This window comes from Lepus europaeus, chromosome 11 (assembly GCF_033115175.1).
Source record: "Lepus europaeus isolate LE1 chromosome 11, mLepTim1.pri, whole genome shotgun sequence".
Taxonomy (NCBI): domain Eukaryota; kingdom Metazoa; phylum Chordata; class Mammalia; order Lagomorpha; family Leporidae; genus Lepus; species Lepus europaeus.
Window position 1 is genome coordinate 17,275,101 of NC_084837.1, and position 24,175 is coordinate 17,299,275.

The following is a 24,175-nucleotide window of genomic DNA, read 5'->3' on the forward strand; positions in this document are numbered from 1 at the left end:
CTATAATCCACAAATAGAAAAACAATAAACGCTGGTGAGGAACATTTTTTTGTTTTTAAAGATTTATTTATTTGACGGGGCCGGTTATGTGGCGAAGTGGGTAAAGCTGCCGCCTGCAGTGCTGACATTCCATATGGATGCCAGTTTGGGTCCCTGCTGCTCCACTTTCGATCCAGCTCTCTGCTGTGGCCTGGGAAAGCAGTAGAAGATGGCCCAATTCTTTGGGCCCCTGTACCTGCGTGGGAGGACCTGGAGGAAATTCCTGGCTCCTGACTTCGGGTCGGTGCAGCTTGGGCCATTGTGGATGCCAACTGGGGAATGAACCAGCAGATAGAAGACCTCTCTCCCTCTATGTCTCCTCTTTGTGTAATATTTGAAAGGCAGAGTTACGGAGCAGCAAAGAGAGAGATGTCTTCCAGCTACTGGTGTACTCTCTAAATGGGCATTACAGCCAGAGCGGAGCTGATCTGAAGCTGGTTCACTCCCCAAAATGGCCGCAGGGTCAGAGCTGGGCTGATGTAAAGTCAGAAGCCAGGAACTTCTTCCAGATCTCCCATGCAGGTGTAGGGGTCCAAGGACTTGAGCCATCATCTTGGGCCAGGCCATAGCAGAGAGCTGGATCAAAAGTGGAACAGTTGGGACTCAAACCAGTACCCATATGGGATGCTGGCACCTCAGATGGCGGCTCTATCTGTTATGCCACAGCACTGACTCCCTAATCCTTGGTAGGCATGTAAACTAGTATAACCATTATAGAAGACACTATGGAGACTCCTCAGAGATATGAAAATAGATCTACCATGTGACTGAGCCATTGCACTCCTGGGAATTTATTCACAGGAAATGAAATCAGCATATGAAAGTGTTATGTGCACCCCCATGTTTATTGCAGCTCAATTCACAATAGCTAAGATAAAGAATCAACCCACATGTCTATCAACTGATGACCGGATAAAGAAAATGTGGCATAAATACACTATGGAATACTACTCAGCCATGAAAAAGAATGAAGTACTGTCTATTACAATAAAATGGATGCAACTGGAAACCATTATACTTCGTGAAATAAGCCAGTCTCAGATACCATGTTTTCTGTGATATGAGACAGTCAAGAGAATACAAAAAAAGAAAAAAATTACAGGGATGAAATGTTCACTTTGGCATATGATTATCTTTTTTAACCCTTATTTATACTCCTGTGGAAGAATTGTGGTCTTCCTACTTTTTACTTGTTGAATATTATGATTAGTGGCAAATTAAGCCTGTTAATATAGGGTGGATTACAATTGTGTGTTTGCAAAAACTGATGAAGAGAGGGAACAGGAAGGGGTTTGGGAAGGGAGCTGGAGGGTGAAGGAAATGTCTTCTTGGAACTGTACTTAAGAAATGCATGAAATCTGTTCTCTTTATACTAATAAAAAATTTCAAAAATATTTTTTCTTTTTGAGAATAGAAATGAAGTAAAGTTTTGAATCGTATGAGTGATTATAATCATCCCATGAAAATCTCAATTTCATTTTTTTTGTTTGTTTGTTTAGATTTGAAAACTGCATCATCCTGCCTCCAGTACCAGCAGTTTCTCTCTTCCGTGATCAATGTAATTCACAGGAATTTCTTAAGTAGCAAACGAAATGAGCCCAGGGCGTGGAAAATATGACTTTTATATTGGTCTGGGATTGGCTATGAGCTCCAGTATTTTCATTGGAGGGAGTTTCATTTTGAAAAAAAAAGGACTTCTGCGACTTGCCAGAAAAGGTTCCATGAGAGCAGGTGGGTTGTGTCCTGTGAGACTTTAAAATATCAGGGTGTACTTCCGTACTCAGGTTCTTGTTCCGTAGAAGGTCATGCCTACTGAGTATATCAAATCTGTGAACTGTTCAGGAGTTCTAAATGTGGATAGAGAATCAAGTATCAATTTTGTAATGAGAAAAAAAGTGAAATGTCTAAATTAGTTAACTGCCCATCCTGTAATTATTTTCAGAGTTGTAGCAAGAACTGATGCCAAATTTGCATCCAGGAGGGAGCTGGTGCTGTGGCACAGTGGGTTGATCCTCCACCTGCGTTGCCAGCATCCCATATGGGCACTGGTTCTAGTCCTGGCTGCTCTTCTTCCCATCCAGCTCTCTGCTATTGCCTAGCAATGCGGTGGAGGGTGGCCTAAGTCCTTGGGCCCCTGTACCTGAGTGGAAGACCTTTCTCTCTGTCTCTCCCTTTTATTGTCTATAACTCTGCCTATCAAATAAATAAATAAATTTTTAAGAAAAATTTGCATCCAGCCTTTTTTTTTTTTAAAAGGTTTATTTTATTTGTTTGAAAGAGTTATATAGAGAAAGGTAGAGACACACAGAGAGAGGTATTTTGTCTGCTGGTTCACTCCCCAAATGGCTGTAACAGCTGGAACTGAGCCTGTCTGAAGCCAGGAACTTCTTCCAGGTCTCCCATGTGGGCACCAGGGGTCCAAGTACCCTGGCCATCCTCTGCTGCCTTCCTAGGATCATCAGCAGAGAGCTGGATTGGAAGTGGGGCAGCCAGGCTCATATGGGATGCCGGTGCTACAGGCTGGAGCTTTAACCCGCTCTGCCACAGCACTAGCCCCTCAGCCTTTACTTTAAATTTCTATGTATCTCCAGAGAAGAAAATAAAGATTCTTGAATCAGAATCTTACTGAAGACTGAGGTCCTTTGTCAACGATAGTGCAAGTTTTGACTTTTACCATAGACATTTTTTCTAATGTCAGATTGGCAGGAAAGAAAGGGCTTCTGTGGCTTGAAGAATACTCATTTCAATAAATTTCTAATGCAGGTTTCCTCAACTGCCAACAGGTCACAAAATCTGGGGGATCCTTTGATTGAACCCCATTTTGAGATTTATTTATTTGAAAGAGTTACAGACAAGTAGGTTTTCCATCTTTGGGCTAATAGATGGCTGCAAAGGCTGGAGCTGAGCCAATCTGAAGCCAGGAGCCTGGACTCCTGTCTGGGACTCCCATGTGTGTGCAAGGGCCCAGGTACTTGGGCCATCTTCCACTGCTTTCCCAGGCTACTAGCAGGGAGCTGGATTGGAAGTGGAGCAGTTGGGACTTGAACTGGCACCCATATGAGATGCTGGTGTCACAGATAGAGGCTTAACCTACTATACCGTAGTGCCAGCCCCTGAACTCCACCTTGACGCCTCAATCTAAGGATGTTAATGACAGCTTCCAGCATTATTGGTCCCATGTCATGGTTCTATCTTTCTTTCTATGCTGCAGTTCTAGACCTGAATTGGACCTCAAGTAGACCTGCTTTGGCAATAAAAAAATCACCTTCTCTATCTTTCTTATGCCAACTTTATAGCCATACCTAATCAACAGTCTTCAGAACATAAAACAGTAGCCTCTAATGGGATTTAATGGACAAAGAAGAAAGTACTGCATCTCCTGTTTGCTATCTCAGTCCCTTATCCTTGGTCCTAAGGCAGATAATGTTGTTACTTGTGAGGGACATGGCTGTAAAGGATTCATTCACTTTAGCTTTTTCTTTTGGGCAGTGTTAAGTACTGATTGTTTCCTGACCTTGTTAGTTTGTCAAAAGGAAAGCCAAGGCAAAAGGATTTGTGTTTTGGCAGTGCTGGTCAGCATAGTGTCTGGTCAGAATAGGACCACGATCTCCACAGTTACTATCCCATAAGTGAGGGCACTCACACCTAAATGGCCTATCCAATTTCCGATTAGTTCATTTAAGCTGAGTCCACAAAACTAAAGAAGGAAGTATGAGTTGAATATAAGGATTGATTTAGTTCCTCAATCAGGAGTATAGTATGGACATAAACATTTTTTAACATTCTCATGATCTTAACATCCCCTTTTCTAAGGTAATCATAAAAATATTATCTCAACATTCCCATTTATAATTATCCAGAAACCTTTATTTAAACCTTTATTAAAAGTACTTTGGCCTGGCACAATCCTGGCTATTGTAGAGTGAATAAAACAGATAGATGATATCTCTCTTTCTCTCTCTTTCTGACTATGCCTTCCCAATAAATATATTTTTAAAAAAATGTTGGGGCCGGTGCTGTGGCATAGCAAGTAAAGCTGCAGTGCCAGCATCCCATATGGGTGCTGGTTTGAGTCCTGGCTGCTGTATTTCTGATCCAGCTCTCTGCTATGGCCTGGGAAAGCAGTAGAAGATGGCTGCCCAAGTCCTTGGGCCCCTGCACCCACATGGGAGGCAGGGAAGAGGCTCCTGGCTTCAGATCAGCGCAGCTCAGGCCATTGTGTCCAACTGGGGAGTGATCCAGTGGATGGAAGACCTCTCTCTCTCTGCCTCTGCCTCTCCTCTCTCTGTGTAACTCTTTCAAATAAATAAATAAATCTTTTTTTTTAAAAGCAGTAGTAATTAGATATTTTTAAGTCTGCTGTTACTAATAGTGTTCATACTATTGTTTACACAAAAGCCTGGTAATATTTCAAATAAATAAGCATTTTTTTCATTCACAGGTCAGGGTGGTCATGCATATCTTAAAGAATGGTTGTGGTGGGCTGGACTGCTGTCAAGTATGTATAGAAAACATTTTAAAATATTACAACTACAAAAATACTTGCATATACTATTACTCATATTACTTGGAAGTTTTAAAACTTTGAATCTTGTTTTTTAAAGATCAAAATTAAAAATATATAATAGCCTGTATAACTCATTTTGCAATTTAATAGCTTATTTTATTTGAATGATAAGATTTTTTTTACCCATCTGATTAAAACATGTTTGGTTTACCTTTGTATTGTTAAAAATTCTGAATTTTAGAAAGTAATTTTGAAAGTGAAAGTTCATAAGAAATGCTGTTTGTAGTTTCCTCCTTCCATTGGTTATCATTCCGAATTGAAAAGAAGGTATGTACTTGGTAAGACTACTGCCCACGCTTATTTAATTGGTTTCCTTTAACAAAATACATGAAATACATGAAAAATATTATCCTTAAGATACTGATTCTTGACTGTTCATTCAACAAGTATTTGTTGATCCCTTTCGTATGCTAGGCATCATTATAGGTGCTGGAGACACTAGATTGAGGAAAATATGAAAAATTTCTACCCACATGAAGCTTATATTCTTGATGGGAGACAAACAATAAGCAAGATAAAATGTGTGTGTGAGTAGTACCAAATGCTAAGAAAGAGGAGTAAAAATGAGAAGGGAGATGTAAAATTGGAAGAGATTGATTTAAAATTTTAGAATAGGGGCCAGGGCAAGCCTCACTGAAAAGATAATATTTGAGTAGAAGATGTAAGGAAGGCAGTCATCTGAGTGTGTCACCTCGGATTTGAGTTCTCTAGCTCCAGTCCAGCTTTCCCATACCTGCAGCTTCAACTTAAATCTTGACTGCCATCTTAAAAGATCCTGAATGAAAACTACTTGCTGACTCCTAAAGTCTTGACTATAACAGGACCAAGAGAAACCATGAGAGTAAACAGTTACTGTTCTTTTAAACTGCCAAATTTGGAGTGCTTTGTTAATAGCACTAGGTTACTGAAATCCCAAGCATTAAAAACAGATATAGCAGTAAGGGAATGAAGATAGGGAAGAAGTATCAGGCAGTGAGTTCAGAGAAATAATGATGGCTCACATCATGTGGGGGTTTTGTAAGTCATAGAAAGGACTTTTATGTTAGGAAGTCATCAGAGACTTGAACAGAGTGGTGTGATCTGACTTAAATGTCAGTAGGATCACTCAGGCTCCTGTGTTGAGTCATAGACTGCACAGGGACAGAAGCTGAAAAACCAGTTAGGAGGCAATTGAAATAATCAGATGAGAGGTGATGGCAGCGTGGGCCAGGGTAGTGGCACTGAGTGTAGGGAGAAGTGGTAGAATTCTGGATATGTTTTGAAGGTTGAACTGCCCATCATTTGTTCAGTGACCAAAATATGGATATGAAAGGGTAGAGTCGAGGATGAGATGAGGTTTTTGGCCATACTAGCTAGCAGAATTGAGTTGATGTTCACCTGTTCATATTACAAGAAGGATTTGGGTTGATGGGATGGAATGAAACCAAGAGTATGTTAAAGTTAGAAATTCTATAAAATATATAGGTAGAAATTTGAGGGTGGTAATCAAATCAACAGATCTGAAATCTGCAAAACGGCCTAGGATGGAGATAAAAGTTTGGAAGGTCTCAAGACTAGGTGAGATCATGTAGAAAATGAGAGCAGATATGAAAAAGGCCCAGATCCATTGTAGAATTTAGGTGGAGTGGGAGGAAGCTGCAAAGAAACAGCCACGTAGCAGGAGGAGACCAGGTGAGCCTTATGTCATCAAGAGTCAAGTGAAGAAAGCATTCAAGGGGGCAGACAGTGCTCTTCTGTGTCACATGCTGCTGGTGCAGAGTAGACACTACGAAGACTGAAAAGGGACCATTGAGTATAGCAATATGTGTAAGTTGTTAGTGATTTCCTTTTTTAAAGATTTTATTTATTTATTTGAGAGGTAGAATTACAGACAGTGAGAGGATGACACAGAGAGAAAGGTCTTCCATCCGCTGGTTCACTCCCCAAACGGTCACAACAGCTGGAGCTGGGCCAATCTGAAGCCAGGAGCCAGGAGCTTCCTCTGGGTCTCCCACATGGGTGCAGGGGCCCAAGGACTTGGGCCATCTTGTACTGCTGTCCCAGACCATAGCAGAGAGCTGGATTGGAAGAGGAGCAGCCGGGACTAGAACCGGCACCCATATGGGTTGCTGTCGGAGCATTAACGTACAGCGCAACAGCGCTGGCCCCTCATTAATGATCTTGAGAACAGTAGTTTAGGTATTGAAACTTACAAAACTTTTGAATATCAGAAAGTAATATTGGGGATCATTATAATGGTAGATGAGGTGATTGAATCAACATTCTTACTGAAAACAAGTTAAAAATCTGTGCAAGGAGTGGGTGTTTGGCTCAGCAGTTAATATACTGCTTGAAATGTATGCATCCCACATTGAGTTCCTGGTTTGAGTCCCACTCCAATTCTGATCCAGCTTCCTGATACTGTGCATCTTGGGAGAATGCACACTATCAGGTGCTTCCCAAGTGGGATAGACATACTGAGCTCTTGCTCCTGGCTTCAACCTGGCCCAGCCCTGTTAAAAGCAGCTATTTGGGGATTGAATCAATAGATGGAAGAGCTCTTTCTGTCTTTCCAAAAAAAAAAAAAAAATGAAAGTATGTAAACTTTACTATTTTTTAACAGTTTATTTATCTGAAAGAGTGACAGAGCTGGAGAAACAGAGTGAGAGATCTTCTGTCCGATGGTTCACTATCCAAATGACTGTGATGGTTAAGGCTGAGCCAAGAACTCCATCCAGGTCTCTCATGTGAGTGGCAGGAGTGCAAGTATTTTTGCCATCTCCTACTGCCTTCCCAGTTGCATTAGCAGGGAGCTGGATTAGATATGGGGCAGATAGGACTCAAAGCAGCACTCAGATATGGAATGCTGGAGTGGTAGGCAGTGGCTTAACCTGCTGTACCACAACACCAGCCCCCAAAACATAAATTTTTAAAAACTGAACAAGGAATTGGCATTGTGGCATAGCAGGCAAAGCCACAGCCTGTAACACTGGCATCCCATATGGGTCCTGGTTTGTCTTGTCCAGCCCCCTGTTAATGGCCTGGGAAAAGCAATGGAAGATGGCCCAAGTGCTTAGGCCCCTGCCACTCAGGTGTGTGACTCTGCTGAAGTTCCTGGCTTCAGTCTGGCCCAGCGGTTGCTATTGCATCTGCGGCATGAAGCAGTGGATGGAAGGCCTTTTCTTTATCTCTGTAACTCTGACTTTCAAAATAATTTTTTTTTTTTTTTTTTTGACAGGCAGAGTGGACAGTGAGAGAGGCAGAGAGAAAGGTCTTCCTTTGCCGTTGGTTCACCCTCCAATGGATGCCGCAGCCGGCGCGCTGCAGTTGGCGCACCGCACTGATCCCAAGACAGGAGCTAGGTGCTTCTCCTGGTCTCCCATGGGGTGCAGGGCCCAAGCACTTGGGCCATCCTCCACTGCACTCCCAGGCCATAGCAGAGAGCTGGCCTGGAAGAGGGGCAACCAGGACAGAATCCGGTGCCCCGACCGGGACTAGAATCCGGTGTGCCGGCGCTGCAGGCGGAGGATTAGCCTGTTGAGCCACGGCGCCGGCGCCAAAATAAATTTTTTAAAAATTCAGAAATTAAAAAACTGAACAAAATTTAGAAATCATCCTCTTAAAGCATCAAAGAGCTAACATGACCATGAAGGGTTACCTGGTCAAGATGAGGGATGCTGGAGTTACTTCTGCCCTAGTGGTAATTGCAGGTGCTAGAGTAGGCGGTGGGAAGATAGAGTGAACCTTTGGTTTAACAAGGGTCAAAGTCTGATGCTGCCAAGAATCAGAAATACCATCTGCTCTGAGGACTCTGGAAGGGCTGTACTTTGGGAGTCAGTTAGGGACCATGACTAACTGGTCGTTTCTGTGCACTGGGTAACCTCTATCCTTGGTCCTAAGCTGCTAATGCTCTCTGGCACCTTGCATGTCAATAAGAAATTTTTTAAATTCCCCCCCAGAAAGGAGGTATATGAGATAAAGGGAATTTAGCAAAAACAAAACACAGAAACCTGAAGATTCTCTAGATACTGGAAGTATCATGACCATTGAACAACTGTGCTTACTAAAAAGAATTGTGGTTATTTCAATCTACTGTACTCTAGTGATATTTCAGATTTATAAAAGAATTAGGGAGAAATTATAGAATTTTAAAAATGCAATAATGAAAAGTAAATTAATTGCTTAACAGTAGGTTGTGTGTGGTTGAAAAGAAACTTAGTGAACTGGATATAGTTTGGAAGAAATTATTTAAAATGAAGCAATAAATTACAAAAGGATGGATATGGATTAGAAGGTTATGGAACTTAGGCCGGCGCTGCAGCTCACTTGGCTAATCTTCTGCCTGCAGCGCTGGCACCCCAGGTTCTAGTCCCGGTTGGGGCGCCGGATTCTGTCCCGGTTGCTCCTTTTCCAGTCCAGCTCTCTGCTGTGGCCTGGGAAGGCAGTGGAGGATGGCCCAAGTGCTTGGGCCCTGCACCCGCATGGGAGACCAGGAGGAGGCACCTGGCTCCTGGCTTTGGATTGGCAGCGCGCTGTCCGCAGCACACCGGCCGTAGCAGCCATTTAGGGGGAGAATCAACAGAAAAGGAAGACCTTTCTCTCTGTCTCTGTCTCTGTCTCTCTCTAACTCTGCCTGTCAAAAAAAAAAAAAAAGGTTATGGAACTTAAAGAATTCAATGAATAATTGGAGACTGAGAATACAGGACAAAGAATGGAGCAGAAGAAATGTTTGAAGAGAAAATGGCTGAGAATTGTCCCATGACCAAAGTTATCAAGACCCACATTCAAGAAGCCCAACAAGACCTATACAAAATCTGAAAATTGGACCTAAACACATCATAGTAAAACTTAGGAAAACCAGGAGCTGGCATTGTGGTGTAGCAGGTTAATCTGCTACCTGCAACACTGGCATCCCATATGGGCCCCAGTTTGTGCTCCACTTCTGGTCCAACTCCTTGCTAATGGCCTGGGAAAAGCAACAAAAGATGACCAAGTGTTTGGACCCCTGACACCCACATCAGAAACCTGGTAGAAGCTCCTTGCTTCAGCCTGGCCATTGAAGAGAAAATGGCTGAGAATTTTCCCATGAGATGGCCGTTGTGTCCATATGGGGAGTGAACCAATGGATGGAAAATCATTCTCTGACTCTGACTTTCAAATAAATAAATCTTAAACAAAAAACTTAAGAAAACCAAAAGACAGAGTATCTGTTTTATATTTTATTTTATTAAAGATTTATTTATTTGAACGGCAGAGTTATAGACAGCCAGAGGCAGAGAGAGGTCTTCCATCGGCTGGTTCACTCTCCCAGTGGCTGCAATGGCTGGAACTGAGCTGATCTGAAGTCGGGAGCTTCCTCTGGGAATCCCACATGGATACAGGGGCCCAAGGACTTGGGCCATCCCCCACTGCATTCCCAGAACACAGCAGAGAGCTGAATTGGAAGTGGAGCAGCCGAGGCTCAAACCAGCTTCCATATGGATGCTGTTCCTGCAGGTGGAGGCTTAACCTTCTACACCAGACCACTGGCCCCTATTTATTTATTTATTTATTTATTTATTTATGATTTTTAAAATTTGTTTGAAAGGCCGAGGTAGAAGGAGAGAGAGATCAATCTTGCATCTGCTGGTTCACTCCCCAAATGGCCAGAAGAGCTGGGGCTGGGCTAGGCTGAAGCCAGGAGCCAGAAGCTGCTTCCAGGTCTGCTACCTGGGTGCAGAGGCCCAAGCACTTGGGCCATCATCTGCTGCTTTTCTAGGTGCATTAACAGGAAGCTGGATTGGAAATGGAGTAGCTGGGACTCGAACCAGCACCCAAATGGGATGCTGGCACTGCAGGTGGAGACATAACCTTCTTTGCCACAGCACCAGCTCCAACAGTGTTATCTTGAAAACAGTCATAGAAAAAGTGAGGAGTAGGCATTTGGCGTAGCAGTTAAGATACACTTGGGACACCCTCATCCCAATATTGGGGTGCCAGGGTTCGAGTTCTGGCTCTGCTCCTGGCTCTAGCTTCTTACTGATTTGTACCCTGTGAGGCAGCAAGTGATGGCTGAAGTAATCTGATACCTGCCAACCGTGTGAGAGACCTATATTGAGTTCCCAACTCCTGAATTTGGCCTGGCCCAGTCCCAGCTGTTGCAGGCTTTTGGGATGTGAATCAGTGGCTGGGAATATTATCTGTCTCTGTTTCTTTCTGCCTCTCAAATTAAATTTTTTGTGAAACAATACTTCAGAAGGTAGCAAATTGACAGCTGAGTTTTTCGACAACATTGAAAGTAGAAGAGAGTTGGAAATAGAGCTTCAAAGTACTGGAAAAAGTAACTTCCATGGAGTTTTCTACTCAATGAAAATATGCAGTAAGAATAAAATTAAATCAACATGTTTGGACAATTTAAAACTGATAATTACTATACTATGCAAAGCAGAAAGAGATTAATCCACATGGAAGTTCAGAGGTAGAGGAAGTGAGAGTGGTGTGTATACGAATACATCTGAGTGGATACCAGCCAATAAAAATATTAAAAATAGCTCATGGACTCAAAGTGTCCATACATATAAGTGAAAATACACAACAGTAGTATAAATTGGAAGGGGGAAATGGGTTAAAGGGTTCTAAGGTTCTGAGATTGTCTGGAAGAGTAAAGGTAAACATTAATCTTAAACTTGACAAGGAAGCATAATTTCTAGAGCATTCAGAAAAGTGTGTAACTTCCTAATTAATTGAGCAAAGAATAACAGATTTTTTAAGATGAGAAGAACCTAACATAGATTGCACAGATTATACATAAGAAAATAGAAGTCATCAGATAAAGTCCAGACATTAGAGAATTTCTTCAAGACTTTTTTGCCTCCTTTTTGTTCAATTTGTATTATGGATAAATAGGAATGGTAGATTATCCTAGATAAGAAGGAATTAGAGACACTGCAGCCTAATTCTTTAATTTTGTTAAAAAAAATGATTTGAAAGAAAGACTTCATCTGCTGATTCTCTCCCCAGGTGCCAGCAACGGCCTGGCAATGGAATGTGGTGGGTTTGGGGGTTGTCTATGCTAGGAGCCAGTAATTCAATCTAGGTTTCATATGAGTGGCAAGAACCCAACCACTTGAACCTCACTGCTGCCTCCCAGGGTCAGGATTGGCAGATGGCAAATTCCTTGATTGAATTCTAGTTGGAACAAAACATCCAGAGAAGACATTTTAGAAATTAAAGGAGGGTTCTGAATATGAATTATTAAATGGCATTAGAGATTTATTGGCATGTGATGTGGTTTTGTGGTTAAGTAAGAGTTTTCTTATTTCAAGTCTGCATATTTTTACAAATAGGAGTCAGATGTCATATGCTGGAAATTCCGTAAAAATAATTAGCAGAAAACACATATAAAAGAAAATCAAAAACACTGGAGAAAATGTCAAGTCTGGGAAGTAGATATACTTCCTGTAACAATCCACAGGAAAGAGTAAAATCAATTCCTGCTTCATTTCTTAAATAAATGTCAACTTAACGCCTTTAGGCCTAAATGGGAAAGGCAAAACACTAAAGAATTTAGAAGATAAAGAGCTTAAAAGATTTCTTAAATAAGTTTATGAAGCAGTAATTACAAAGGAAAATACTTAATTTGACATTTAAATTAAGAATTTACTTTGATGAAAAGAGTTTATTAAGAGAATGAAAGGACAATGCAGAGCGTGAAAAAAAATAATTGGAATGGGCTTAACCAAAAACTCATGCCCAAGATATACAGAGAATTGCCTTAATAAGAGAAAAAGCTTATATATAGGAGTTAAACTTGAGTAGCTCCTCCCCCGAAAGATTTCACTTAGCCAGTAAACAAATAAAAATATGAATGCAAATTCAAAGCATAGTAGGATGACCTAACAGATGAGTAGATTTTTAAGTCTGATGATACCAAGTATCATAAAGAATGTGAGACCAAGGGCATCATTGTATACTGCTAAGTGAAATCTGGCATAACTGTTTTGAAAATACAGTGGCCCAGATGGATCTTTCTTTCTTTTTTTTATTTTTTTCCCACAGGCAGAGTGGATAGTGAGAGAGAGAGACAGAGAGAAAGGTCTTCCTTTTTGCTGTTGGTTCACCCTCCAATGGCCGCTGTGGCCAGCGCACTGTGCCGATCCAAAGCCAGGAGCCAGGTGCTTCCCCTGGTCTCCCATGCGGGTGCAGGGCCCAAGAACTTGGGCCATCCTCCACTACCTTCCTGGGCCATAGCAGAGAGCTGGCCTGGAAGAGGGGCAACCGGGACAGAATCCGGCGCCCCGACCGGGACTAGAACCCGGTGTGCTGGCGCCCCAAGGTGGAGGATTAGCCTGTTAAGCCACAGCACCAGCCAAAGATGGATCTTTCTATGAGATCATGCCCTTCCCTCTGTGTGGGATTCCCCAGTGGTTTTTCAACTCAGATAAAACCCCTAGTGAGATTCACCAGGGCCTTCTGTGATGTGGCCTTGGCTTCTTCCAACTCACTGACCACCCTCCCCTTGTTGACCTTGCTGGATCCACATTGGCTTTGGTTGGCAGATATGCCAAACATTTTCTTCAGTCAGGGGTTTTTATACTTGCTGTTCCCTTCTTGGAATGTTTTATCCTCTGATAGATATGTTCAAAGGTTCTCTTATCAGAGAGCCATGACACAACAGAAAGTAAAACTCCATTTTTCCTTAGCTGTTTTCTTCATAGAAAAACGAGCCATTTGACACATGTATTGTTTGTCTCTCACTAAAATGTAAGTTTTATGGAGCAAGATCTTTGTTTTGCTCCTTGCTATACAAGGAGTCTTCCAAAAGTTCATAGAAAATGTGTATTATGAAATAACTGCAAGGATTTCAAAAATTATTGCATCACAATAATTTTTATTTTTCCACAAACTTTTTGAATTATTCTCATATTTCCTGATCCTAGCCTCAGACTTAGTATACTGTATGAATTGGATTTTTAAAAAGAGGAGTCAGTGACAGAGGCTTAGGAGAAATACCTTTATATCAGTGTTGGCTGCTTTTAATTGATTTATGCTTGTTGTAGGATACAAATATTTAAAGTTTGTATTGAAACATTTTTATGTAAGGAACTAGAATTCTTCCATTAAAATTATAGATTTATTTCTAATTGGACTCTATTCTAATGTTGATAATTTACAGGAGAACAATAACATTAATAGGTGGGAGGAAATATGAAAGTTACGGGATACAGTTGAAGTAACAAATAGATATTGCATATTTATGTTATACCATTATTTATATCATGGTAAAATACAGACATTTCCAAATTGAGTACATATATTCCTATCTGAGTTTTTCTTTTGTTCATCTCTTTTAAGTGGGAGCTGGGGAGGTGGCCAACTTTGCTGCTTATGCATTTGCACCAGCCACGCTAGTGACTCCGCTAGGAGCTCTCAGCGTCCTCGTAAGGTAAGGACACTGCATTTTACATGCAGAACCAGTAGTCAGTGTTTTAGTCTATAAAATACTCAGTGATATCTAATTACATGTATTTGGCATAGCTATAGTGGCAACCTTAAGGAATTTTTTTTTTAAGATTTATTTATTTATTTATTTGAAAGCCAGAGTTACAGAGAGAAGGAGAGGCAAAGAGCAAGAGAAGTCTTCCATGTGCTGGTTCACTCTTCAACTGGCCACAATGGCTAGAGCTGTGCTGATCCGAAGCCAGGAGCTTCTTCTGAGTCTCCCACGTGGGTGCAGGGTCCCAAGGACTTGGACCATCTTGTACTGCTTTCCCAGGCCATAGCAGAGAGCTGGATTGTAAGAGGAGCAGCCAGGATTCGAACTGGCACCCATATGGGATGCCAGCACTGCAGGCAGTGGCTTTACTCACTACGCCACAGTGCTGGACCCTTCAGGACTTTTTTATACTTTGTAGTGGTTCTAAAAAGGTGATTTGTGGGATAAAGTTAATTTTGTACTTTATCTTGCTATTAGGGCTGCACTGGTTCTACTTTGATTTCAGTGTTTTGAATTTCAAGTTGTATTTGTCCCAGCATTTACCTTTTAACACATGTATACTTTGATAGGTCATGGTTGGAGATGAGTAAGTTTCTATGTCTGCTACAGGAAGTCATCAATTGAGTCAGGGCTATATGCTTCTGAAGACTGACCTAAGGATCTTGTTTTACATGAGCAGTCTAAAACAGGGACATTTCTCTTATTTTAATGATTAGCCTAAACAACTAAGTCCATGTTGAATCTCGGTTTTGGGTAGTATTCCCAGAGTTGATTACATAATAGGTGTTTTTATCTTTATTTTCCAAGAAGTTATTTTTTTAAAGATTTATTTATTTGAAAGGCAGAGTTACAGAGAGGGAGAGAGAAAGATCTTCCATCTACTGGTTCACTCCTCAAATGGCTATAATAGCTGGAGCTGGGCCAGTGCAAAGCCAGGAACTTCTTCCAGGTCTCCCTTGTCAGTGCAGGGGCCCAAGCACTTGGACCATCTTCTGCTGCCTTCCCAGATGCATTAGTGGGGAACTGGATCAGAAGCAAATCAGCCAGGTCTTGAACCAGTGTCCATATGAGATGCTGTCACTGCAGGCAGCAGCTCTACCCACTATTCCACAGCACCGACCCCAGTTTGTTTATTTATTTATTTATTTGACAGGCAGAGTTAGAGACAGAGAAAGGTCATCCTTTTCCGTTGGTTCTCCCCCCAAATTGGTTGCTATGGCCGGCGCGCTATGCCGATCGAACCAGGAGCCAGATGTTTCCTTCTGGTCTCCCATGGGGGTGCAGGGCCCAAGCACTTGGGCCATCCTCCACTGCCTTCCTGGGCCACAGCAGAGAGCTGGACTGGAAGAGGAGCAACCGGGACAGAACCCGGTGTGCCGGCACCGCAGGTGGAGGATTAGCCTAGTGAGCTGCAGCGCCAGCCAAGTTTTTTTTATATTATACCATTATTTATAGTAGCTTTTCTTTTTAGGTTTTAATAAACTATCCATACATTATTAAAATCTGATTATTTAATAGGCAAATTCATATAATTTTGAACATTTAAGAGGGATAGATTAATTAGTAAGAATACATTAAATCTGAGCAAACTTTAAACATTTTTAATGTAGTTTTTTTTTTTCTTTTTTTATTGAGTGGCAGAGAAAAAGCACTTGAGCTTTTTCTCTGTCCATTGGTTTACTTCCCAAATGCCTGCAATGGTGGGGCTGGGTCTAGGCCAAAGCTAAGAACTAGGAATTCAGTCCAGGCCTTGGTGGCAGCAGCCCAATTAAGCCATCACTGCTGCCTCCCAGGAGCTGGAGCTGGGAATCAAACCCTGTTCTCTGATGTGGGATGCAAGCCTCTTCATTGTTGTTGTTTTTTTTTGCTGGGCTAAATTGCTGGGCTAAATGCCCACATCTATCTATATGATTAATTAGGATATAAATTTGTGCACACTATAGCTTTTTTCCATTGTAAATATAGGTTTAGTAAATGAAGCAGGTAATTTTTTTAATATTGCATGTTAATTTTTTTTCACTTTAGTCGAAAATCAGAATTCTCATAAGCTCACAGTGTGAGTTCAGTAATGTAAATTGTGAGTTTTGATAATTAAAAATAAGAAAAATAGCTGGCTACTTTAAAGTTCCCAACTTTGTTTCTTCCCATTTTAGTGCCATTCTTTCTTCATACTTTCTAAATGAAAGACTTAATCTTCATGGGAAAATTGGATGTTTGCTAAGTATTCTAGGATCTACAGTTATGGTCATTCATGCTCCAAAAGAGGAAGAGATTGAGACCTTAAATGAAATGTCTCACAAACTAGGTGATCCAGGTAAGAAAAAAAAAGCTTTATTAGTATTAATTGTATTTTACTTTTTAATTTTATTTTTAATCAAAATTTTGATTAAATTTTTCTACATAGCTTAAGATGAGCACATGTTCCTCATCCCCCAACCTCTAACTCTGTATTTCTAAATAACATGCTTGCATTGCTAACTACTTCAGGTACTATCTACCTTTGGAGCCTGAAATTTCCCAGTGACATGTCTAGATTTTAGTCGATTTTTATCTGTTGTGCTAGGTATTGATGAGTCTTTTTAAGTTGTATATTCATGTCTTTTTTCTGGGGAACTGAATTGAATTACTCCTTTGATATTCTTTCCCTTATTCTTTGTGAAATTCTTACACATTGTTGATTGCACCTCTTGAAGTAGATCATTGATTTTTTCTGGATTTTTTTTTTTTTTCCTTTTTGCTCTGCCTTCTGGTTTTCCTAAGGTGTATCTTGCATTTTTTTCTCTTAAAAAGATTTATTTATTTGAAAGGCAAAGCGACAGAGTGAGGGAAAGAGAAAAAGATCTTCCATATGCTGGTTCACTCCCCAAATAGCTGGCACTTCTGGGTCTCCCACATGGGTGGCAGGGACTCAAGTACTTGGTCTGTCTTCTGCTGCTTTCCCAGGTATATTAGCATAGTGCTGGATCAGAAGCAGAGCAGCAGGGGTTTGAACCATTGCTCTGATAGGGGATGCTGATGTAAATTGCAGCTTCACCCACTATACCACAATGCTGGCTTCTTGAGTTTCTATTTCTGCTATTGTACTTTTAATTTCTAAGCATTTGCTTTTGTTTTTTGATTTTTTTTTTAGACTTATTTGAGTAGCAGAGTTAGAGAGAGGTCTTCCATCTGCTGGTTAACTCCCCAAATGGCCACAACAGCTGGAGCTGTGCCTATCTAAAACCAGGAGCCAGAAGTTTCTTTCAGGTTTCCCACATGGGTGCAGGGGCCTAAGCACTTGGGCCATCTTCCGCTGCTTTCCCATCCAGCAGAGTGCTGGATCAGAAGTGGAACAGCCGGGATTCAAACTGGCATCTATATGGGGTGTTGGCGCTGCAGGCAGAGGCTTAACCTACTACACCACAGCGCCGGTCCCTGTTCTTTGGTTTTTGTTAAAGTCTTTGCTAACTTCAATATAATAGATTATTTGTAGACCTGTTTTTGTAGTCTTGTTCCTTTTGGTTTTGGGGCATTTAGTTTTTTTGTCCTTTAATGGTTTTTAAATGCTGAACATAGGATATTGAGAGAGAAATTTCTTCTGGCAGGCAAATAAGAGTGCAGCAGATCTCTTTCAGCTGAAGGTGTGAATTAAAGTTTTGCTGAGTCTGGTTTCTTTCCAATTTGCTGTTGTTATTCATACTTCTGTGGCTGCCAGCTGGTAGCTGGGGATGTTGATGTGAGTCCCTCTACCTGGGGAAGCTGTGACCTTGGCTACTAAGTGCCACAGGTCCACTGATGTCCCAGCACAGCCCACAGCCCTCTGGGCAGTCTTTCCATTTGGTTCCTCTAACACAGGCTGAATAGCTTAAGGGCCCACAAATGCCATCAAGGGAACTGGACACAGAAACTGGGACCCTCTGTTCTGTAGTTCCCTCATTTCTGGATCTTACTCCATTAAGTCCTAGCTCCTTAAGTAACCCCAAGTTCTAAGATGCCATCAAAATGTCCACAGTTTTCACTGGCTTTTACATACACAGTCACCCTGGCGTTGGCAGTTACCTTGGAAAATGCAAATGAGTGTTGGGCAGTTTCCCCTTTTCTCACAATTTTGGTCCCTTTCCCTTCAATTTTGGCTGTTCTTTCATGCCCTCAAGTAAATGTTTGCTGTTTGTCTTGGGTTTTGTTTTATGTTCACCTGTTGTTTACAATTGTTTTGGGCATCAACTTAGAATGATGTTTCCTGACATGTTTCTGAGGCTACTAGTGGCAGTTTTTCTTGTTCTTTTAGGGGATAATTTTTGTAAGTTTTTCTCTGTGTGGAGGAAGCAAAGGCTTTATTTTTTTGTTTGCTTTAGTTGTTCTTCTGGTGGTCTTTTGCTGCTTGCTTTTCTTTAAAAGGCTGGTCACATCCCCAGCAAAGCTGGTACTTTCCTGGGAGTTAAGAGGAGAGGAGGGTTTAATGTCTGGATCCACACCTTTACCACATTCCCTATTTTAGTGTGGCACCCACATGCTGGCCTGGGGCCCTTTAATGCAAAGGGAAGACAGTTGGAAGGGATTTGGTGTCTCGGTGCTTCGTAAATGCACTTTCAGCCAGGCCTTGCTTTCAATCTTGTCTGCCCCACTACTGCAGAGACACTTTGTACCTTTTGAGCATCTTGTGCTGCAAACTAAGTTGCTACTTTGTCTAATCATTGCTGTAGCATTCAGCTCTCTTGGATCTGCTGTATCAGTAATGAGTTGTCCTCTGCTTTCTGATTTACAAAATATTGCTGTCATCCCCTTACTGTATTTGCTTTTTGTGTATTTACTTCTTTAAAAAATAACCAGCTCTCTGCTGTGGCCTGAGAGTGCAGTGCAGGATGGCTCCAGTCCTTGGACCCTGCACCCGCATAGGAGACCAGGAGAAGCGCCTGTCCAAAAAAAAAAAAAAAAAAAAAAAAAAAAAAAAGCTATTACTGTTTATTAGTGAAGATTGAGAAAATAACAGTAAATTTTTGTCACTTCTCTGTGCCTCAGTGTCGTCTTCTTCTTTTTTTTTTTTTTTTTTTGGACAGGCAGAGTGGATAGAGAGAGAGAGACAGAGAGAAAGGTCTTTCTTTTTGCCGTTGGTTCACCCTCCAATGGCCACTGCGGCCAGCGCATCTTGCTGATACGAAGCCAGGAGCCAGGTGCTTCTCCTGGTCTCCCATGCGGGTGCAGGGCCCAACCACTTGGGCCATCCTCCACTGCCTTCCCGGGCCATAGCAGAGAGCTGGCCTGGAAGAGGGGCAACCGGGATAGAATCCGGCGCCCCAACCAGGACTAGAACCCAGTGTGCCGGCGACGCAAGGCAGAGGATTAGCCTGTTAAGCCACGGCGCCGGCCTATTTTATTTTTTTTTTAAAGGCACAGTGATAGATGGGAGACAGAGAGCTTCCATCTGCTGGTTTACTCCCCAGATGGCTGCAACACCTGGTTTTGGGCCAGGCTGAATGAAGCTATGAGCTAAGAACTCCATCTGGGTCCCCCAAATGGGTATCAGAGGCCCAAGTACTTGGGGGCCGTCTTCTGCCATCCCAGGCACATCAAGAAGCAGCTGGATCAGAAGCAGAATAACTGGAACTCAAATCAGTGTTCTAATATGGGATGCTGGCATCATAGGCAGCCCTTTTCCTCATCTCCAAATGCCGATGGTAGTATCTGTATAGTAGTTGAGTGCAAATTACTGAGAAAAGTGCCTGGCACACAGTGCTATACATATCTTAGCTGTTGTCATGCTTGTTTCAATTTTCCATATTCATTCAGAACTCTGACAGTACATTTCATGTTCTTAATTGATTTGCTGTTTATTCTAGCAGTTTTCTCTAAATATTAAAATTTTCTTACTTCTCTGAGGGAAAATGTGATTTAAAACCCCTCTGTTCATTTTAGCATCTGTATATTTGTTGAACAAATTCAAGGGCAGCTTGATTTTTCTTTTACTACTTTCTATCACTTCTGATCATACTTATTCTCTTTTCCTTATGACATAAAGCACTTAAATAGGTCTGAGGTGCTATTTAAAAGATGTTAGTGGTCTAACGTTTTGTGAAATTTTGTTTAGTCTTCTACTGTGTTCATTCTAAGTGTTTGTGGATGTGCTTTTGTGGGTTACCAAAAGACTGACTTCTATTTTCAGCCCCTAACTTTTCTTCTTCCTGTTTAGTATATTTTACTGTGGATTCTGTGTTTAAAGAGGATATTGACTAAATGTAAATTTTCTTTGCCTTTTCCAGGTTTTGTGGTCTTTGCAACACTTGTGGTCATTGTGTCCTTGATATTCATCTTTGTGGTAGGACCTCGCCATGGACAGACAAACATTCTCGTGTATATAACAATCTGTTCCGTCATTGGAGCATTTTCAGTGTCCTGTGTGAAGGGCCTGGGCATTGCTATCAAAGAGCTGTTTGCAGGAAAGCCCGTGCTGCGGCATCCTCTGGCCTGGATCCTTCTGCTGAGCCTGGTTGTCTGTGTGAGCACACAGATTAATTACCTGAACAGGGCCCTGGACATATTCAACACTTCCATCGTGACTCCAATATATTATGTATTCTTTACAACCTCTGTCTTAACATGTTCAGCTATTCTTTTTAAGGAGTGGCAAGATATGCCTGTTGATGATGTCATTGGTACTCTGAGTGGCTTCTTTACAATCATTGTGGGGATCTTCCTGTTGCATGCCTTTAAAGATGTCAGCTTTAGTCTATCAAGTTTGCCCGTGTCTTTTCGGAAAGATGAAAAAGCAGTAAATGGCAATCTCTCTAGTATGTATGAAGTTCTTAATAGTAATGAAGAAAGCGTAACCTGTGGAATTGAACAACACACTGGTGAAAATATCTCCCGAAGAAATGGAAACCTGACAGCATTTTAAGATGTAATTAAAAGGCTAATCTATAATTCTGTTGTAAAGTGAATTTGAACATCAGAATGTGTCTTGAAAATGCATTGTCCTCAAGTAAGGTTATCTAAAGACAATCTTTTTTAAGGTTTCACTAATTTGGACCAAGAAATCACTTTTCTTAAGTGATGGTAGCTCACTATAATGACCTCAGAACATGACCAATTTATATTAACATTGTATTATTGTAGAAATATTTTACCTTTTGATTCCTTCTCCAAAATCTAAATGCACTAATGACAGTTTTAAGTGTATAAAATGCTTTATTTTTTCATTGGTGATGAAAATGAGTACATTTGTCATCTAAACCCATCAATCCCTAACCATATACATCATCTTGATTTTTAAAAAGAACAAAATTATCCCAGTACATTATCTTGTGACATGTTACCTGTACACATGACTCCTGTTTGATGAGTTATTTTAATTATGAAATGTGTTATAGTTTCAGGAATCCTAACTTTCTACGTGAAGAAGCTCATTTATAAAACAAAATAAAGGTAGTAAACTGCCCCCAAAGAAATAATTCTTAGACTGTGACATTTTACTACGAATCCAACTTCCTGTGTGCATTTGGTGGCCTTAGTCCCTGGTTAAACCAGGGCATTTCCCATCTGTGTGGCTGGTAAGCTCTATTTTGCAGACTGGCTGGGTTTACTCTTAAGTTTTTCTAATCCCATGATACCTAAAACCTTAACTATCATTTTATGTCAGCTCCTGTACTTTTCAATATACTTTTAAATTGAGTTATGTTGTTACAGGGACTTTTCAACAACTGGGGAAACAGAAAATGAGTTATTTCTTAAATTTAGCTCATGTTATAATAAAAAAGTAAGCTGAAACAAAGTTCTAAGTCTGAATGCTTAGAAAAAAATGTTTGTAAAAATGGTCTCTTTGTACCAAGTATTTTACTTTCTTAGGAGTTCATTTGGTTCACTGTATAGTTTTAGCAATAATGGAAATGTGAAAAAGGTATAACAGTATAATTAACCCCATCCAGCTTCAAAACCTAGCTACTCATGGCCACTGATTGGCCTTTTTAAAGTTTTGAGTTTCCCCTTGGTGATGAGAAGAGTGTGGATGTGGGCCTGCCCCTGTGTGCTGCTCCCATCTGAGGTTTGGGACAAGTCTATTCTGAGCCACACTGAGTACCATAAGAGCCTCACATAATGGTGCTGACAGCTCTCCACTGTCCTCAAGTTTTAGGAAATAATTTGCCCTTTCAACAACCTTGTTTTAGTATTGACCAGAGGAGCATTTTGAGAAATTTTTTGCTTAACTGCATCTCCCCATTTAATTCCACAGATATGCTGTATATTTGTGCTTTGTACCTAAGAGAACAATTTTTTACCCACTTGGGAGTGACAGTTCCTTCATTGAGAATGAGTTAATTATTGCTAATTCTTATATATAACTTCAAGTGTAATAAGATTTTAAATAAGTATTACTACATGTTATTTGGTTTAAGCCTTATAAAACTCAGTAATATAAGCCATTTAGTGATTAATTTCTCATTGTATTTTATAGGGTGAGCACAAACATCACCTCTTAATCTGTAGCAGAATCCTGGCCCCAGGCTATTAATTCACATTACCAAAGGCAACATTTTCAGGTAACTTTTAATAGTTTTGTTAAACTTTGCTTAGCTCCAGGTTAACTGTATAACAGAATGGATCATATACCTTATTTGCTGTATCCTTCATGGTGCTTTTAGACTTTGGTATTGTTTCCCAAGACTTGTGGAAGTATTCCTACCTTTTGTGTGAAAATGTCAAACATAAGAAATCTTTAAGATTGCCTATGTTTGTGACACTCCAAATGTAAAATAACTGCCACGTTAAGACAGTTAGAATTTGGCGTTTTGTACTGTGCACTTAATGATAGGTACAAATATTTTTTCCATTTAGTCAGCATTTCCAGCAATATGTTGCCCTGATACTTTAAAATTTTGTGTTTCTCAATTCTTACCAATTTTTGTGCATGTCCATGACTCACGAGTAGACTAGACTTTGGCATCACTCCTGATGGCAGATTATATGGACCAACTCCAACTACATGAAAGGAGGTTGAGGGCTACTAGGGACAGGACCCAAGTTTTTCTCAGTCCCTTATGTGCAGCACCTGCTATTACCAGGCCAATTTCCTTTTCCCAAACTGCTGACCTCTTCCAGGTCATGGAAACACACAGCAAGAGGCACTTAGGTGTCTCCCTTCTTTATATCCAGAAGGGAGCTGCCAAGACACAGCCATTGTCTTACGTATTTCACTCCTGTGGAAAACTAAATAGAAAGTTCAACATGTGTGCTCGTGAGAACGGTTGCATTCTGAACAGTTGAGTATTTTGTCCCACCTCGTAATCCTGGGAGTGGTGCAGGCTCTGACTTGGGCCCAGTCCTTTCATTCAGATAATTAGAGGACTCTGTCTAAGCCAGCCAACACAGGGTTGTAGAAAATGAAAGAACACAAATAGGTTTCATTAGTTTTATTTCTATAACCTTTAAATCATATCCCTACAAATTGGATTTTGTCACAATGAGATTTGAATTGAAGTATACTGGCACAAGACAGGAAAGGGAACAGTGACTTAAAAAAGAGATTGTCCATAATCCCTCAACAAAGCTAAACTGTTAATGATTAAGTTTAATGGTAAGGGATTTTAATACAATTAGCTGGTAATAAGTAACTTAAGGGATAAATGAATGAACTCAGCAACATTTTGACATAGCTAGCGCTGGAACATTCCATAGAAAAACTGGAAATATCTTGTAACAATATGATGGGAACCTTCAGCAGCCAATATTCTCAGACTTCATAATTACCAAAAGCATATACAATTTTAGTCTAGAAAAATAAGTCAATTTTATAAAATTAAGCCTTTAGATCAAAAAGCACCCTCTTTAACAAGAACAGATACTGAAAAATAGTCCCTAAAAATCTCACTAAATAGTTTATGGAAAGAAAAACATGCCTAGAGTTATTAATTGCTGTGGGCGGCAGAGCCCAGTGTGCCCTCAGCTGCTGGCTAGAGACTGGTGGATGGGCGGCTGGAAGCAGCGCACGTGCTCCACGGGCGTGCTCTCTCCATCACCTGACTTCAAGTACTTGTCCAGGATAGTGATGATCTCATCATTAAGAATCTGGAACTTGCGAATTCTTTCCACCATCTTCTTCAAAGGCTACAACAAGGAGGATGTTTTACTGTTACCACTTGTAAATT

At 40.9% G+C, this 24,175-nt stretch overlaps 2 protein-coding genes across 15 annotated transcripts in view; one reads left to right on the plus strand and one right to left on the minus strand.

Moving 5' to 3' along the window:
- The window catches only part of NIPA2 (NIPA magnesium transporter 2), a 55,129-nt gene that overhangs the window by 17,622 nt on the left and 13,332 nt on the right, over positions 1–24,175 (plus strand). For 12 of the 14 annotated variants that reach the window (XM_062205036.1, XM_062205030.1, XM_062205037.1 and 9 more), the window contains 5 exons: positions 1,539–1,770; positions 4,481–4,537; positions 13,919–14,009; positions 16,214–16,374; positions 20,297–21,804. In XM_062205036.1, the coding sequence (XP_062061020.1) occupies positions 1,632–1,770; positions 4,481–4,537; positions 13,919–14,009; positions 16,214–16,374; positions 20,297–20,931 (1,083 nt within the window). In that variant the 5' untranslated portion in view covers positions 1,539–1,631 and the 3' untranslated portion in view covers positions 20,932–21,804. Of the gene's footprint in view, positions 1–1,538; positions 1,771–4,480; positions 4,538–13,918; positions 14,010–16,213; positions 16,375–20,296; positions 21,805–22,485; positions 22,758–24,175 lie in introns of those variants that run through there. The other 2 variants (XR_009867272.1, XR_009867271.1) reach the window with 2 other exon arrangements.
- The window catches only part of CYFIP1 (cytoplasmic FMR1 interacting protein 1), a 95,304-nt gene continuing 94,554 nt past the window's right edge, over positions 23,426–24,175 (minus strand). The window contains exon 31 of the mRNA XM_062205027.1: positions 23,426–24,134. Within this exon, the coding sequence (XP_062061011.1) occupies positions 23,970–24,134 (165 nt within the window). The 3' untranslated portion in view covers positions 23,426–23,969. The remainder of the gene's footprint in view (positions 24,135–24,175) is intronic.